Source organism: Terrapene carolina, unplaced genomic scaffold (genome assembly GCF_002925995.2).
Source record: "Terrapene carolina triunguis isolate 2854851 unplaced genomic scaffold, T_m_triunguis-2.0 Scaffold130, whole genome shotgun sequence".
NCBI lineage: Eukaryota > Metazoa > Chordata > Testudines > Emydidae > Terrapene > Terrapene triunguis.
Genome location: NW_020664481.1, coordinates 18,016,753 through 18,035,688, shown reverse-complemented (window position 1 = coordinate 18,035,688; position 18,936 = coordinate 18,016,753). Strand labels below are relative to the sequence as shown.

Genomic DNA, 18,936 nt, shown 5'->3' with positions numbered 1-18,936 from the left:
CCTCTTCTGCGCACATGAGAGCCAAAATTATACATGTCAGCTAAAACAATTAGATTTCCAGTTTTAGTATTTTCTTCATGTAAATTTTGATGAACTTATTTCGATAATAGGAGAGTTGCCAGATGCCTATAATCTTTCCTCCCTTGTAGTTAAAAAAAAAATCAATATAAATTGACTTGTAGGTGCTTGCTGTACTGTTATGGGCTAGTAGTGCCTGGGAAACAGATAAAAGGTAGCGTTGCAACTAACATTTTGGCTTGTACCAGTGTCTAATTTATTCTGGATATCTATGTACTCAGCAGGATTCTGGCAAATGTGTGTTGGGTTTTAAACAAGTTAGTCTACTGTTTAGATCTCTTTTTGGATCTCCTGTGTTATAAAAATTAGGGCTATTCAAGTTTTTGCAAGGTGGTCTTTGTGATTTTTTTTATACACAAATTAAAAAATTAAACAATTTTTTAAAATGAATAAAAGCTCAGTTAATTGTAACACTATTGGCTATTGTCATGCCCTCCATTAGCAGCCTTACAAATCGGAAGCCAATTTAAAAAGTTTTGCAATTTAATCTAAATAGTGTAGCAGACTGAATTCTGTCAGACTTGTGCAGGTTCTAATAGATTCTTCAACAGACAAAAAAAAAAGTAATGCAACTCAAATAAAATGTTAGAATATATCTGAGTGCCACAGAGGGCTTTAAAAAGGCTAATTATCAACATAAGGTAACTATTACTATCAAATAACTAGTCTGATTCTGCAAGCTTACATCTCACACACTAAGTATGTACCTAATTCATTAATCAATAAATGTTCTTACTGAAGAATTGTAGCTTTACATAAGTGAAACTTGACTCATATTGTTAGTCCCATTAACTTCAGTGGGACCACATATGCACTTGTGTAAATGCTTGCAGAGCAGAGGTGTGTAAACATTCTCCACATAAACAAGTTAATCCTTCAATGTTTTAAGTTATTGTAAATGTTAAAATAAAATCTATCCTTGACAGTAGTTTTTAAAATGTTACTCTTTGAAAGCAGTGATTTTACAGGGCTATGTAAGCTTTCACGGACTCATACTGTGTTTTAGAAAATATTACATATCTAAGAGGGAGTGTTCGTACCGCTTAGAATTACACCATTATATATCAGATTACACACACATCTCATTCTTCATTCAGCATTAAATAGGTTCCCACTTTATGCCACACTTGTACATATTATTTGGTGACACCAGGGAATATTAAAAAACTGTGCTACATTTGTTGTATAGTTTCAGCTACAGGCCACTGCACTGCAGAGTCACCACCTAACAAACACTATGCAGACTGTGCACTTCACAGTTGTTAGTTAGCATGTATTGTGCACCCAGGGAGCTGAAGGGTGTACTCTGAATAGCTCAGCCTGTAGAAGCAACTGAGATAGGGGATGTGTCATGCCTGCCCATCTCGTCTCACAGAGGGCAGAGATGCCTGTTCATCATAATAGCAAGAACTTTTTCCCCCGAAGGCCTCTATAGGGCACATCTCACAGTATTTTTTCTTTTAATAACTGTTGAAAACCCCTTTTTCGAGCTACTTTAATTAATGGGAGGTGGTATTGCTGTCTGGTTTCTCTAACTATACTGGCCTGCGCCATCTGCTCTGTACAGCACACATAATACCACTGCAGATCTATGGCTGATATTCCCATGGTGACACCTGGCTCATTGGCAGACTCAATAGTAGCCGTATTGTCAGCTGTTCCTGGAACTCTTAAGTTGCTTTGCTGAGCAGCTTTCTTGAAAGCAAATTTTATTCAAGTACTTTAACAACTGATTTTACAAGATTCTCTGCTATGCTTGTTTACCCGAAGCCCTCAGGAAGCTCTTAAATGCTCTCCCTATGCAATGTGTATGCTGCCTTCCAATCCTTTTGGAAATTCTTGGGCACATTAGAAGCTAAGTGCGCAGAGTCCCTGATGCACAATCACTGTTTTGATATTAAACTATTGCACTTAGAATTCAGTTAGTAAGAAAATTTTGGGTGCGTTTAAACCAGTGCTGGCTGTATAGCTACAGGTGCTCCCTACTAGCTGGAAAATGCCTATTTCTTCCAGCCAGCAGTTGCTAGACATTTTACTGCTGGTGTCTGAGGAAATGGATTACGATGCCCATGATTAAACTGAAGGGGAGCAATTTGCTCTCATCTGACCTTTGTATTACTCCATTTGTGCAGTATACTTATTGAAAGCAGAGAAAGTGACACTGCTCCCCATTGGCAAAGCAAGTCTAAAGTCAGAACAATGTGCTTAATGAATCATTTCTGTTCTCATATGACCCCACCACCACCACTGCATCTGAGCACACAGTTATATTTGATCAGCTGGATTTGAACCCATGATTAAGGCTAACATTTAATCATGGGTATTTTTAGTAAAAGTCATGGACAGGTACGGGCAAGAAACAAAAAAAATCACAGGCCCTGTGACCTGTCCATGACTTGTACCATAAATACCCCTGATTGAATCGAAGTGTGTGTGTGTCAGGGGGCACAGTATGGTGGGGGGAATCCCCCGGCACCAGCTGTAAGGGGGAGCCCCGGGGGCCCACTGCTGCTCCCCCTGCCGCTGCTCCCACTGCCGTGCAGGGAGGGAAGCCCTGGGAGGCCAGTGGCTGCTCCAGCCGCCATGGGGTGGGGGTGAGGAAGGGGGAGCCCGGGGACAGGCATTGCTGCAGCCGCCCCGGATTGCTACTGGGAGCCGCTGAGCTGTGGCTGCTCCCGCCACCCCTGGGACAGCTGCTCAGGCGGTCCCCGGGGCCAGCTGCCGGGGGGCTGCCAGAGCAGTGACTGGTGTGGCTGGCCCCGGGGCCATCCAAGTGGCTGGCTGCAGAGCTGCTCCGGCAGCAGCCAGTGTGGCAGTCCCCAGGGCAGCTGCTTGGGCGGCCTTGGGGTCAGCCACACCAGCTGCTGCAGAAATCACGATATCCGTGAGTGCCACGACAAACACAGAGCCTTACTCATAACCTTGGGTCACCAACACTAGACCACAGGGGCAGCTTAAAAGCTAGTTAGAAGCTTGACCTTGTCCATCATTTTAAATGGCATTGATTAGTCCTGAATTAATTAATGAGAAACAGAAATGCCCGAGTTCTGCTACTTCTCTTACAGTGCGGAACTGAGTAATTACAAGCAGGACATTCCCAGTCAAACACTACAACTGTTGGAGTAGAGGGACAGGAGGAGGCCAGAGAAAAGACCTATCACTTTGTAAAAAATGTCCCCATCTTTTGCTCTAGTGACCAGCTTTAAAATGTGCTTCTCTCAGCATCACTTTGATTATTTCAGATTCATAATCATTCATGTGTAACAGGAAGGTGGGAGGGAAGCCTCAGCTAAACTGGGCACTGGATTAAGAGCTCCCCTGCTGCCGCCCAGCTCTCTCAGGACATTAGCAGGTGGAACATACTCATGGGTACTGCTTTTCTGTTAAAAGGACACAATCTGTTAGCATCATCAGCATTAATTCTGGTAAAACAGGTTCTTATCCTGCCTGCCAAGACTCATATCAGCCACAGTTGCATATTACAACTTGCTACTTTAATGTATGTGTGGAGATACCTTATTTTGTTACAGTCACACTCCTCTGGTCGCTTCTTCTTTAGATGACCTCTGACCTCCCTTAAGTTTTTTATTTTATTTTGCAGTGTTTCAATCTAACAACAAAAATCACAGAATGAATTGGTTGGGTTCCTACCTTCTCCCATCCATTCGATGTCCATTAAATAATTTTCTTTCCCCACTCTTTTCTTGCTCCTACCCCAAGCATACTGCAGTGGCTCCTCTGATGCACATGCACATACTTTTCTAGGCTTCTGCCCCAGGATCAAAATTACCAAAACTACTCCACCCGTAAAGCCCAGGAACAAACCTTCCTCTGGCTGCCTAGGATGGAAACCTGAGCTTGGAGCTATAGGGAAGTCAGTCTTTCTATTCCCAAAATACCAACAATGACCTATTTAGGGCAGGTCTTAACCACCATACTGAGCTCTGGCAGGGGAAAGTTATGACTATGTTCTGATTAGCATACAACTTCCTCCCATCATTCATATTTGCAAAAGGATGGATGTTACCTAGCAAAAGGAATAAGTCAAACTGAAGCCTTTAGGAGAGGTATGGCCCATTGTTAATTTGAAACAAGAACAGATTTCTCTCCTTTTAGGATTGCAAGAGGAAGTGACAGGTCTCCACCATTTTACATGACAATCATTTGAAACCTCTGGCTGCATGGGGCGCAGGGCAGTGGTTAGTTTGATTGCGCTGGCGTACGCATTTGTGGGAAAGGAGCAAAGTGCCAGACCATCATCTGCTCCTTCCCCTGTAATTGAAGGCAGTAACATTGCTGGTGTGTTGGTACTGTTCACTCTAGCTGGCAGTGCACATTCATGCTCAAGATATGGGTCTAGGGCTCCCGCGTTGGCTCTTTACATGGGGAGACAATGCAAACATATTAGCCAGGATTGAGCAAAAGGTTACTACCCCACCACCACTAAATAGCAGTTGCAGCATGACAGGCTGGTGTACAGGTGGTGGACCCAGAACTCAAGAGGAGTACACAAAGGATCCTGCCCTGTGACCCTATACAAGAAACAGAGGAGACAGGAGAGAGATGAGAGGAGGCAATTTTCTTCCGCATTCCATACTGCACATGCTTGTTAAAAAAAAACAGAGAGCTGGAACAAGAGGATGATACTGAAGAAGCTTGACTTAAGATTGCCCCTTAGTGTACTACCAAAGCTAATATGGTCTTCAGTATCTCCCATGACCTGTGCAAGGTTTGCAGTGTAAAAGTGTTCCCAGATATGATTTGCTGAGTGGTTACAAGAGCTCCTTCCCCTGTTCTCTGCAATGTTTTTGGTTTCAGCTTTTTCTCCCCAACGTCTCCCTGTGCCCCAATGACTGGCTAAATATTCACTGGCCTGAATGCAGAGGCCCGCAGGGAGACCTCATATGACAACTTCTCTTCCAAATCCTCATCTCCACAAACCAAGGAAAAACTAATCCAATTCCCAAATGCAAAAGTTAAAAATAATAAAATAAAGCAGCATATTACATACATACAGCTGTTAAGATCACTAACCTCATGGTCAATATGAAGTTTATGGTCCTTCCAAGCCTGCAGTGACTTGTACAGATCTGTGTCACACTGAACAGTATCGTTCTCCAGTATATAGCATCTGTCCACAGGAGAATAAAAGTTTATTACATTGCACAGAGGAGCCAGCAACAGAAACATCTGCTTTTGATAACTCTGAGGCCATGTCTACACCTACCAGGATCGAGGCTGCTGCAATTGATTCAGCAGGAGTCGATTTAGCAGGTCTAATGAAGACCCGCTAAATCTACCACAGAGCGCTCTCCCATGGACTCAGGTACTCCATTGGAATGAGAGGAGTAAGGTAAGTCAACGGGCGAGCATCTTCCATCGACACAGCATGGTGTAGACACTGCAGTAAGTCAACCTAAGCTACATCGACTCCAGCTGCAATATTCACGTAGTGGGAGTAGCGTAACTTCGGTTGAATTACTGCGGTAGTTTAGACAAGGCCTGAGTTCCAAAGCTCCAAAAAGCAAATGATACCAATTCAGCTATATAAAATAATGTATTAAGGGGCGGGGGAGAATTTGTTACAAATTTACCACAATAACACACAGCCAATGTGAAAACTAACTGGAGGGTAATAAACAATCACTTTGAATATCTTTGTAAACTATCATATACTGGCTATTTCCTATTGCTGCTCTTAGACTGGGCTACATAGACTTCTAAGTTACTTATCAAGCATATAGCTAACATGTTTAATTAATTCTAAAAGCTCAGAAGCAGTAATCCCTTAACACTTAACTAAGGCCTGGTCTACCGGGGGGGGGGGGGGGAGGGGAGAGGAGGAATCGATCTAAGTTACACAGCTTCCGCTACGTGAATAACGTAGCTGAAGTTGACGTACTTAGACCTACTCACTGTGGTGTCTTCACTGCAGTGAGTCGACTCCTGCCGCTCCCCCGTCGACTCCGCCTGCGTCTCTTGCGGTGGTGGAGTACAGGAGTCAACGGGAGAGCACTCGGGGGTCGATTTATCGCGTATAGACTAGACGCGATAAATTGACCCCCGCTGGATCGATTGCTGCCCACCGATTCGGTGGATAGTGTAGACATATCCTAAGTGATCTATGAGAGACACACACAAGAGAGGTTCCCCAGAAATATGTTAGGCTTCTAAGGGAAGGAACTTTTACAATGGGGTAAAATTCAAAAACACCTAAGTGACTTATGAGTCTAAGTCTCATTTTCAGGAGTGACTTGGGCTTCTAAGTCCCACTGACTTTTAATGAGATTTAGAATTTCAAGTCACTGTTAAAAATGGGACTTAGGTATTTTTGAAAATTTTACACTAGGAGCTTAGCAAATACCACAGATAGGTATTTTTTTAAGTGTCATTTGACAAAAAGCTCCCTGCCACGGCTTTCACAAGAACATTTGTGGATAAGGAAGCGATGGGACTCCTCAGGCAGGTACGTTTGCAGCAGCGTTTGCACAACCAGCTATTTGTGTTGACTTGGGAGCCACCTAATTAGGTAACGGGATCAATACCATTTGATTCAGGAGGCCACTCACACAGCACAAACAGCACATTCTGACTCATGACCGCACAGAGAGGGATCCTTAACTCCACTACCTTCAATGGAGCCATGCCGCTTTACACCAGCGGAGGAGCTAGCCCTCAAAGCAGGAACTGAAGCGTGTTTACATGAGCTAATCAGTGAACAATTCAAAATAACGAACATATTGATAACGGAGGTCTGTCGGCAGATAATTCATAAGAAGACAGTGACTAAGCTAATCAAACACAAATTTAGCTGCAAATAGCTCCAGAGTTTACACACACAGGAGTAGAATTTTTGCTTCCCTGCAGTGTTATGGTGTCTTCACATCCTGGAGAATTCCCTCTCCCCACCCTCCAAGGCTCCACCTCACAATGCTTCTCTCCCCTCAGTCCAGCATTCGCGTTCCCAGAATTGGCAAGAGGGAGGTGTGAGAGGCAGCTGCTTCCCCTAGAACTCCAAGTGCGTTCTTGGAATAAGCAGTTACACTGAACTACGGCCTTGCCCCAGTTACAGCCAACCCAGGGCCGGCTCCAGGCACCAGGCACCCAAGCTGGTGCTTGGGGCGGCACCTGGAGGGGGGCGGCGCCGCGCGGCGCTCCGGCCACCGGGGAGAGCGGGGCCACAGCCGGGCTCGCCGCCCTCCCCCCAGCCGCCAGGGGGAGAGCGGCGAGCCCCTGCCGGGGCTTGCCGCCCTGCGCTCTGGCCGCCGGGGGGGAGAGCCGAGCCCCAGCCAGGGCTCGCCGCCCTGCCCCCGGCGCTCTGGCCGCCGGGGGGGTGGGGGGGGGAGAGCCGAGTTCTACTGGACATGTGAAAAATCGGCACTGCCCTTCCCCTGCCCTAGTCCTGAGCCTCTCCAATGCTCCAAACCCCTCATCCCCAGCCCCATAGCCCTCACTCCTGCACCCCTCCTATCCCCAAACTCCATCCCAGAGCCTGCACCCCCCCACCCTCTGCCCCAGCCCGGAGCCTGCACCCAGCACCCAAACTCCATCCCAGAGCCTGCACCCCAGACCCCCTCCCCCATCCAAACTCCCTCCCAGACCCTTAAGCAGGTGGGGGCGGAGTTTGGGGGGGCAGGTTCTGGGCACCACCAAAATTTCTACAAACCTGCCACCCCTGGAAGAGGCAGAGCAGGGGTGGAGTGGTGGTGCAGCCCAATGCAGTGGGGGAGCTTTACTGAGTGTATATATTTTATTAAAACCGCTTGGAGGAGGAGATGGAGAAGAGGCGGGGCCTCATGGAAGGGGTGGAGTGGGGGGTGTCAGTGATGCGGCCCTCGGGTCAATGCACTAGTCCTCATGTGGCCCTCGTGGTCATTTGAGTTTGAGACCCCTGGCTTAGAGCATGGGGCAGCCCTCTGCAGCCACACACCATGCCCTGTGTGATGGCAAATCATCCATTGTGAAAAGCTAATGCTACTGAGTGTGAGGATGGGGACTTCAGAGAAGGGAGAAAGAGGGACTTAAATGTACAGTCAGGACGGGATTTTCAAAAGGTCTAACTCAGCGCCCATTGAAATCAATGTGAGTTATACCACTGACTTTAATGGGAGCAGAGCTAGGCCAATGCTGAGAGTTTTGGAAAATTCCCACCTCCGAGCCCTCACTCTGCAGCGATCCTGGCTGAACCCAGGCAGATTCCCCCCCCGCCCCCTCCAAATAAACGGTTTCTGAAGCAGTTGCACTCTGCCAAGCTGGAAAGTCAGAGGCCAGGAGTCAGCATCCAAATTACTAGCTCACCAAAAGAAATGCACCTATTCTTTCTCAACCTGCCCCATGGGTGACGAGGGCAAATGTCACATACTGTACGCACTCACCTGTGAGTCACTTTGATTAAATTAGAGGCCGTATACTCTGCAATGCCGCCCGTGCCACTGTATTCTCCGATGTCCTTATCCTCCTCTCCTCCTGCAGCCTCCCCCTCTGCCTTGTGTCTTTTGGTGATATTCCTTGGTAAAACAGGTTGATAGCCATCCTCTAAGCCCAAATTATAAACCTCTCCATCCAGCTCAATGGACACAGAGCGAATAGAGCGATTCCGGACATAGCTTGGCTTGTACTCTGGAAGACAGGGAGAGAGAATGTGTGCTATAATTTGGTCTTGCTTGAGCCAGGGTCCTTCCTCAGACACCAGCCAGACTGAGACATTTGGAATTAACTGGCCCACCTTCCAGGTTTGGTGTTTGCTGCAGCTGTCCTCAGAGCTGTTATCTCACTAGCACTTTCATGGGCAGATGGGTAACTGGGAGCATGAGAGAGTGAGGGCAGATACAGTGCAGATGGGCACAGAGAAGGCAGGGGGAGGAAGATACGCGATATTGTTTAGAGAGAACATAGTTCATTTTAAAAAATTGTTTTTACTAGGAGAGTCACCAGGTGGCAGCAAAAGCTCAAAAAATAACCCTAATCGGTAGAAATGGAAGAGCTGCACTGTACTAGGTCATTCCTGTGCAGGCCACTACAGCGTTTTCCCTTCAGCATGTGCTCCTGGGCTTTGTCCTGTCTACGTTAAAGCTCCCAGGCAACTGAACTCCCATTACATCCCACAGAGACTGTTCTGACAGAGCTCAAAGTTTTCCCAGCATTCAGACTGACCCTTTTTCTCAACTTCACCTTTTTCCTCCCAGACAAGCTATTTTAGTTTTTAACCTCTCCCCTCAAATCAATCCCGCCTGGCCCTTCTTCATTTCCATTTCTTGTCCCTAAATTCCCTGGTTTGTCAATATCTTTCTGATGCTGAGGTGCCCAGAGCTGACTGCCTCTTCTACAGTCTCTCCAGTGCCACGAAGTCCCATACAAAGCACTGCCTTTCCGTACGCAGCCCAAACTCACGTTGTTACCATTCCGCACCATGAGCTGTCCACAATCTCATCAATCTGTTTGGTACTGCTGCTTTCCAAGATTCTTCTTCCCTGCTCAAAACCCAAGAGATTCTAGAGATGGTTCCAAGTTTACATCCAGATCCTGCCCTCGCAGAAAAAGGGATGACAGCAGCACAACCTGACTGTAAGCCACCACAGAAAGGCCCCTCTGCTTGCTGGTGCCCGATCCTTTCCTTAGCATCAAAGGACTCAGGGTTGTCTCAGGCCTCACCGGAATCAAGTCTCTTCCGGATTCCTCCTCTCTGTCCAAAGCTGAAGGCTGGCAGAGTGCGCCCCACAAGAATGAAACTTTTGTTTTGCAGTCTGATGAAGAGAGATCTGGTGCTGTTGGCATGAAAAGAAACTAGCCCCACCATGCTCAAAACAGACCTTTCAACAGGGGAAACCCCCATAGAGAAGAGGATAAAAAAATGGGAAACATTAACTAGTGTGTTGTCTCACCAAAAAGGTGGACCGTTCAAATGAGTTATGTCCTATAATTGACACAGAACTGTTTAGGGGGCCCATCTCTGATTTTCAGGTGAAGTTGGTCAGGAGGCTCAGGACCCATTCATGAATCTTGGTGGGCATGCAACAGCAAGAGAAACATCTCTCTCCTCTTAGCGCTAAGCTTTGGTTCCTGGCACTTAATTCCAGTTGATGTGCTACAGAACGCAGAATACCAGCTGGATGATCTAGTGCTGCACTTTTTTCCACCCGGGGCTCAAAATATATTGCTGATATTCAGCCAGGTGAATCATAGCAGAAGAAAAAAACATTTTAGGCTCCAATTCAGGAAATATTTGAATAAGAGGAGGAAACTCCCATCTTTTCAATACCAGAAGGATGTTCCAAAAAGCTACACCCTGACAATTAGACTCAAAATGCAAACTCTTCTTTCTTTAGTTGCTCTCTTATTTCATCTTGTTATTCTCTGCCAGTCAAGAGTTTCTCTTCCCTGTGAACTTCGTGTACCCAACCTGGTGCACTGGCCTTTAGCATGCAGCTGCAAGGAAACACAGCCTAAACATGTCCCTGAAGAATCCTCTTACATTCAGAATGCAGGAGAGAACTTCTCCACTGCAGCCATTCCCAGTCTCACCTGACGAAGAACGATTCAATCTGGTATGAGAGAGCTCACAAATCAAGTCATGTTTTTGTCATTGCTAGCATGATTCACTATCCACAGTGCTGGACCAGAGCATTTAATATTGTGATTTGTCCCAAATGCCATCTATTCCAAGAGGAATGGTTAAAATATTTTAAGTGATGAATTTTCAGCTGGGCCTCCCTGTTTGCAAAGTGAATTGTGGGCACAAATTCTAATAGTTATATGTCTAACCACCTGATTTGCTCTCCAAACTACCAAGTTTTGCTCTCCAATTCATTTGCCTGTATACATACATACACACACACACACAAAAGTGCGTGCAGGGCCTCTGAATATTAGTCCTTATGTGCAATCCCTTGTCATCATAATTTTCTTATCAAGTTTCACAGCTTCTGCTCCAGGAAGGCCCAGGAATCTCACACCTCTTTCTCCGTCTCTGTTCCTCAGAAGCTGGCTGATATCTTGCCTTTATTACTATATGGTTACATCCTCAAAGCTGAATCTAGAAACTGAGTTTGGAGAAATCGATCTATGCTAAAGGAAGCTAATCACTCATCATTGCACCATCTCTCCACAACTGCTATCCTTCTCCTCTTGTGTCCCTCAGCATGGGTCTGTCTCTCTCTCTCTCTCGGGGGTGGTGGCAGGTACAAAGCTCCAGCTAGGACTGCCTCAGCCAGACGGAAGACTAAACCAGTCGATTCTTTCATGAGTTATTTTTTGGTAGCAAAAAGTAGCAGCATCTGAGGTTTCAGCAATGGGTGGTGAGCATGCACTGCAGTACCTGGAATAATTATTCAATTACATAAAGAAACGAGGTAATGCTTTATTTTAAAACCATAAACTTCATATCTGTCATAAACATGCACAGCCTTCAGCTTTACATTAACTTCCTTCAAGTCATCATTCAAGCCTTATTACTAGTTTCCACCTGCCGAAGTCATGATTTAGCACTGAGATCACTTAGGAATGATAGTTCTCTCAAGGATAACGGAGTACCGCAACTGCTGTATGTGGCAACTTCTCCAAAGCAGAAGCCTAGCTACATAGTAGAGATATTAGTGAAAGGCAGAAAGCACTTGCACTTCCCTGCTGCTACCCATTCTGCATAGGTAGTTTGGAACTGATGTATTTTCCACTTCATAAATAACCATGGAAAAAGTCTTTTAGATTATTACTATGAGCAAGTATTCTGCTAATGGATTCTAACCATGGGGAATTTATTTTATTTGAATGGGCCACAAGGAAAAAAAAATCTGATGCCAGCCAAATGTTTCCTATTATCATCAATATATTTTAACAGAGTTTTGGAGAATGGACTTTTGAAAATTTTACCTAAGTGCCTTAGGTTCCTAGAGCCAGATTTTTAAAACTGGGGATTTTACCACAGCAGCAGGATCTGACCTTCAAGCAAAACAAATCTCATGGAAGTTACAATGAAAATACACTAACATTTTGTATAACGCTCTTTCCTTCCTGTTTAGTAAATTATAGGCAGAAACGTGGAAATAGACCATGCATATTTGTAACTGCCATTATTTAGGGTTACCATACGTCCAGATTTTCCCGGACATGTCTGGCTTTTTGGTCCTCAAATCCCCGTCCGGGGGCAATTGCCAAAAAGCCGAACATGTCCGGGAAAATGCTTTGCTGGCATCCCTGTCCCCTGCTTACCTTAGAGCGGCTCCGGCGGCGGTGGCGGCTGCTGCTGCTCCCCCCAGACACCTCAGCTCTGTGTAGCTGAAGAGCCGAGCTGCCCGAGCGCTACCGGCTTCACGGTTTGCCGGGCAGCCCCCTTACCTCCAGACCCTGCGCCCCCGGCCGGGCGCTTCCCCTCCCAGGCTCCGGCTGCGCTGGGGAAGCGCCCGGCCGGGGGCGCAGGGTCTGGAGGCTGCCCGGCAAACCGTGAAGCCGTTAGCGCTCGGGCAGCTCGGCTCTTCAGCTGCACAGAGCTGAGGTGTCTAGGGGGAGCTGCAGCCGCCGCGGGGGAATCCTTCCAGATTTGAACACCTCAAAATTCAGGAGTGCTCAAGCTCAATTTGGGCAGCTGTTACTTCATTTCTCCCAAATCAAATATACTGATCCACTGTAACTTGCTGTAGAAAAAGTAGGATAAAATTGAGCAAGAAATGCTTCCCAGTGGTTATTAGGACTGGAATTGCTATTTTCAACAGCCATTGCCTTTTTTTTTTTTTTTTTTTTAGTTTTATTTGTTTAAAGGGAAGACAGTGATATTGCATTGGCAAATTCCCCATAGAAAGAAAGAGTGGAACAAAAGAATAATAAAGGCACCTCAACTTTTCCTCATTTATGGAGGACAGTCTTATAATATGCATCCAGATATCCTCCAATCACACACGCTGAAAATTGTTCCACTTTACTAGAGTTCTGTAACCATATGGGAACTAATCCTGTCTGTGTTCTGTGCACATCTAAAATTCCTGCTGAATGACCCGCCCTGGGAGCGAGTTACCAGTGACCCAGGGCTGGGGCGGAAGGAGGGTGCAGTTGGCGGGGGAGAGCCCAGGGCTGGGGCGGCAGGGGGTGCGGGTGGAGGGGGGAGCCCAGGGCTGGGGCGGCAGGGTGTGTGTGGGTGGGGGAGCACTGGTGGGGGAAAAGGGGGGAGCCCAGAGTTGGGGCAGCAGGGGGTGCGGGAGGGAGGGGAGAGCCCAGGGCTGGGGCGGCAGGGGGGTGCGGGTGGGGGGAGAGCCCAGGGCTGGGGCGGCAGAGGGCTGCGGGGGGTAGACCAGGGCTGGGGTGGGGGGCAGCCAAACATTTTTTTGCTTGGGGCGGCAAAAACCTAGAGACGGCCCTGCTCACTATTGTTTAAATTTTCTTACTTCCAGAGAGCTTTGTTTCATATTTCTTAATACAAAATCACAAGCCATCTAGAACTCAAAGGAAATTAAGAGGACAGAGAAATACAAAATATTCAAAGAACACCCCTGACTCACACTAGAAAGCAGGTACACTCAGAGAACACACTGCTGAAAGTCCTTTTTCCTTGCTCCCAATATATGAAGGAATTTCAGGTTAGCTATAAATGTATAGGTGCCCCAGATTGAGTTTAGGCCTAGCAGCTGAGTATCTCTAACCCAGAATTTACTCGCTCTTGCTGACAGGGGTAGGTCAGGTGTCTAAATCAGTTTGGAATTGTTTTAATTTTTAACTTGTTTTCTCTGTTTTAGTGAGCAGCATTTGCTAGGCCCTGGAATGGGCTTGGAGCCTCATCCTGCATGCCCTGGGCACCCAACAGTTCTGTACATGTTCTCAGTCAGATGAAAATGTTCCTCATGATTTAACGTTCTACCCAGTCCAGCACAGTCTGTAAAAGAGTACATATTTTTCCAGTTCCCATCCTAAGAAATATGAAATATGTCATAAAAATCCAAGTACCCAACACTAGCATCTGGATCTCCCTTTTTGCAGCATTTTACCAATTTGGAGGAGAAAAAGGCTCCATTTTTGGTTATACCATTTTCTCCTCCCCTAACAATTTTCAATCCAATGAGCCAGCTTTCCACTTAGGCTGTTTAAAATAACAAACCGGAAAGTTACATTGACCTGTGTCACTTTGTGCCCACTCGCTTTCATGGTGTGATTTATTAGGTAATTAATGTGCATGTGCAAGAATTCTTGATGGCATTCCACACAGTCCATGTCAGCTGACCCTAGCTCACCCATTCCATTGAACTCCATGCCCTGCTACAACCGGCTGTGGGAAACATAAAGCATCGGAGCCCGTTTGTTTTACTCAAGAAACAAGAAGTGGTAACTTGATCATTAGACTCCTATCTTAGTCTCCCTAGGCTGATTGTTTTGAAAACATAGTCACTGTGTTTCCTTACTGAGGCCTACAGCAGAGTAAATGGCCTTACATTTGCTAATGATCCCATTTATTTGAGAAGTCACTAGGGTCTCCGTTCCCACAATCCCACTCCACTTTAAAAAACAAAATCCTTTGTATTAACAATTCATTTTCAAACAATGACTATACCTGAGTATGACTATACCTGAACTTAAAATCGTGTTGTATTTTTAAATAAAGAGAAGGTTCAGGGAGGAAAATATCACCAATTATGACCCTAATTCAACAAAATATCTAATCAGATACTAAGTGCTTTGCTGACTTTGGGCCTATGTTCCTAAACTTGGATTCTACATCCTATGCCTGGACACACTGGGCTAACAAAGAAGTTCAGTACATCTTCTTGATTCAGAGGTGATCTAAGTAGCTTCAATTTGTCCATCATCTCATTTGCACTAGGGAGATTGTACTCTACTCCTTCTATTCATTTACCCCATCTCATTCTGAACACCTCCTAGGAACTACACACTTACCTACACAGGCCTAGAAAATGTGTTTTCTGTTAGCAAGCTGAAATTTCTCCTTTTTTAACTTTAACTCAATGTCTTATCACTCAACATGTAGTAAAAACTCCCGCTTCTGAGCATATCATTGGGAACCAGAACTTCAGTGTTCTAATCCCAGAGCTAACATCAACTTCCCTTGTACCCTAACCTCACTTAATTTGTTTGCCTCTGTCTTTCTCATAGGTAAAACAGATATAATTACACACTTAACCACCGTATAGGGATGTTGTGAAGATTAGTTAATGTCTATGAAGTACTGTGCAGATGTACTTAATAGTATTATGTTGTCCCCACTTAAATATAATTGTTTTGTTTTCCATATTAAGAGCCTTCAACCTGTCCCTGTAACTGAACTCTTTCTTTTCTGTGTCTTTAAAAAGTTAATTGAGCTGCAACTTCTCGTATTATTTAAAGATTATCTGCTGTGCCACATATTTAAACAGCAAGTGTAGCTGTGTAATTTCATCCTGGAACCAATAATTTTATTCACCTAAAAATCAGCTTAGTAGTTACTAACCATCTTGCAAGCCAAATATAATGGGAGAAAATCAATTTAAACTCTGTTTGAAGCTTGTGCCGGGTCATTATAGAGAAAGACTAATCTGCTAAATAATTAAGGCACTGCATTTGTGGAGTGAGACAAAAGCAACATTACAGACGAATAATAATTCTGAGCTGCCATTTCCCTCTTTAATCTATAATTAGACTATGTACTTCAAATATAGATATTAGTCTGACTCAGGTGGAAAAGCACCTGATCTGTGCCAAAGAAACTAGAAATGGAGTCACCCTCTTTGGATTCAATCTCTGGTTAAGAGTCAACCTTGGTACCGTTGGTTGAGCGTGAGGAAAATACATTAGAAATAAGCAGCTTCTGGAACAAAGAGGGTACACACCCTTATTAAAAATAAATTACTGCAGTAACAGCTCCAAGCACTGCAGTAACTATTGTAACCTGGAACCATTTGTACCATTGCTGTAGAATACTGTGGTATTTAATGGCCACTTTAAGCATTTGTAAACTATTGGTTTCGTATGTAACATGGCCCCCCATTTTAGTGGCTGGTCCACAGAAGACGATAAAAGCCTACTACTGCTAACGGAGTTACTTCTTTAGTTCAAATGGTAAAGGCCCAGGCTTTTAATGCTGAAGGTCCCAGATTCATTCTCTGTTGGTAACCCATGGCAGAGGTAGAAGAGAGTGGGGGTCATTATCCATACTTTTTCTCTGAAAAAGTTTATGTAGTAAAGAAAACATATGATATAGCATCATGGATGCCATTTGAAAATGTATAGGCCCTGAGGGCACAGCTGCTTTGATGTTCAATGGATTAGCTGAATTTTTTGTTTTCTTTTCTTTTCTTTTTTTTATTTTTTAAACTACTTTACTTTTCAAAAAAAATGATAAAAATCAACAAACTGGTTGCAGTGCAAATCTCCACTGGGACACATGTCCTCATCTCTAAAAGCACAAACAATTAGAACTAATTAGCAGTGCCTGCAGAGAGATCAAGAGGGGACAGGACCTGGAGGTGCTCTCTTCAGAGTAGGGTCAGGAGGCCTGACCGCAGGAAAGCACAAAGTAGTTCTCCCTGCTGGTCCTCAGGCACATGAGTGTCGAGTGCCTTTCTTGGCTGGTGCATAAATAAAGAATTTTATTCCCCAGAGCTGTGAGGACAGTGCCTTCACTAGTATTACAATTCTTTTTTTAAAATGGATTAAAAACTGATTTTTTCCCCCTCAGCACCAGCTCAGGCATCAAAAGGAGACACAATGGTTGGTGTATTACTGACACAGTCATTCTGAGGGTACGCCTACATTGCCAAAAACCACCCATGGCTCTAAGTCTCAGAGCTCAGGTCAACTGACTCAGGCTCCCGTGGCTTGCACTATGAGGCTAAAAACAGCAGTCTAGATATTCCAGCTCGGGCCAAAGCCTGGGCTCTGAGACCCACCCTCCTCGCCAGGTTTCATAGCCCAGGCTCCAACCTGAGCAGGAACGTCTACACTGCTATTTTTAGTCCCATAGTACATGCCCTGTGAGCAGCTGACCCAGGCTCTGACACTTGCTGCTGCAGATTTTTTTGGAAGTGTAAATGTACCTTGAGCGGCTAGAGGCAATGGGCCTGAATCATCACGGACTTACAGCTCGTATAGGCTTTGCCCCTGGGCAAATAGGTGCAAACCCTGCCAAATCCAAACGACTGTGCTTTACACTCCATTTGTGTGGGTGTAAGTGAGTAAACAAGGTGAAGAGAGTGGGGAATCAGACCCATTAGGCTTCTCTCACGCCACAATATGCATCCAAGGAGCTGATAGCCATAACCACATCCCTAAGAGAAGCTTCTGGATGTACATGAAACACATACTCCACCGCGACAGAACGATCAAACAAATTCACAGTCACTAAATGCTGAGGGGCAATTCCTGGTCCCACTGAAGACACCGTTTTGTCCTGCTTTGGATGGCAAAGCATCAAAGCATTTTACTCCCAAAGAATCCTTGTGTTCCACAGGTTGAGGACATTTTCAAAATTGGGTGTCTAAAGTTAAACACCTAAATCTGTATTTGTACACCTGAATCAGTGGCCTGATTTTCAGTGACAGCTGCAGGCACTCAGCACCTCTGAAAATCAGATCACTTATTCAGGTGCCTACATACGGATCCAGGTACTCTAACATCAGGCACTCAAGCCTGAGAATGTTGCTATGAGCGAAGAGCAAGCCTTTTTTCTATGACACAGAGGCAGAAGAGGCAGCGCGGTCGCTTACGTTTCTTGGAGAAGAGTTTCGTTCTCTGTCCAATAGGGCTCAGCTTGTATTCGTTTTCCTCACAGTTGCAGTCTTCACTTTTCCTGCTGTAATACTTGGGCATGAGATTGGAGACCCCCTTGCTTCTGCTCGCGGCTGCCAGGTGAGCCATCCCTTTGCACTTGTGCAGCTTGAGCTTCCCACTGGCATCTTCTATACACTGCCATTTCTGCAAGTTACATTTGGTTGTTAGAACACTGCCACCATGCCACAGACAGGATACAAAGAGACAGACAGAGCTAATCATTAGCGAAAACTGTCTTTCAATACTGTGCCCATCACTGCAGTCACCGAGGGTTTTACCAAAAGTATAAAGCTCCATATAAGTGGGTCTGCAAAAGGTTGGGTCAGTAGCAACATCTGAACAAATGCAAATGCACAACAACATGTCTGCAACACAGGTTTACCAGACTCACCAAACGCTAAAAACAGCCCAGGATAAATGGCCACTTCATTAAATTATCTACACTCAAAATACACTGGTTGTTGCAACCTTCCCATTTTCAACCCATATATTCTTTATTCTGTTTTTGCATTTGATTTTGCTTGTAGGTAAACTTTTTGGGTGAGTAGAATGAAAGGAGTTGCCATATTTTCTATGCACTTTATTTAGCTTAAGGACAGTTGGCTTATTACCATAATGTAACAAAACAATCAAAGTTATAAATCAAAGATTTAGAAGGCTTTTAACTGGCCAGTTGCCTTCCATACGATTGTCCTTTATACCTGGAATGCACAGTCTATCAGGTCTGGCAGAGGGACTCCCTAATTTCTAGCCTGCTGCCTGTTTCCTTGCGGACTTTAAACAAAACAACCCGTAACAGGGAGACCAGTCTCAGAAAAGAGAGAATGAATCTTGCGACCATGGCAATGGAAGAGTGAAGTTTAGCCCCAACTTTAAAAGGCTGGCAAGTTATTTCCTTTAATGCTCTCCCTCCCTACCAATCACAGCATTCTCCAGCCTGACAGAATACTACTTCATCAGTCCAGGAGGGCAACCTTATGTGTACTCATAGCCCCACCCCACACAATACAAGGAGAGAAGCAACTTCTTTGAGACCTCCGCCCCCCTTCCCACAGTCTATGCACCTGTGGGTATGTCTACACTGCAAAGAAAAACCTGAGGCACCATATCTCAGAGCCT

General features: G+C 45.2%; 1 protein-coding gene across 4 annotated transcripts in view; it reads right to left on the bottom strand.

Annotated features, from left to right (window-relative positions):
• The window catches only part of SULF2 (sulfatase 2), a 261,320-nt gene that overhangs the window by 10,336 nt on the left and 232,048 nt on the right, over positions 1–18,936 (bottom strand). For all 4 annotated transcript variants that reach the window (XM_024207533.2, XM_024207524.2, XM_024207515.2 and 1 more), the window contains 4 exons: positions 17,754–17,961; positions 8,454–8,697; positions 5,113–5,209; positions 3,594–3,688 (listed from right to left, as the gene is read on the bottom strand). In XM_024207533.2, coding sequence (XP_024063301.1) covers positions 3,594–3,688; positions 5,113–5,209; positions 8,454–8,697; positions 17,754–17,961 — 644 coding nt within the window. The remainder of the gene's footprint in view (positions 1–3,593; positions 3,689–5,112; positions 5,210–8,453; positions 8,698–17,753; positions 17,962–18,936) is intronic.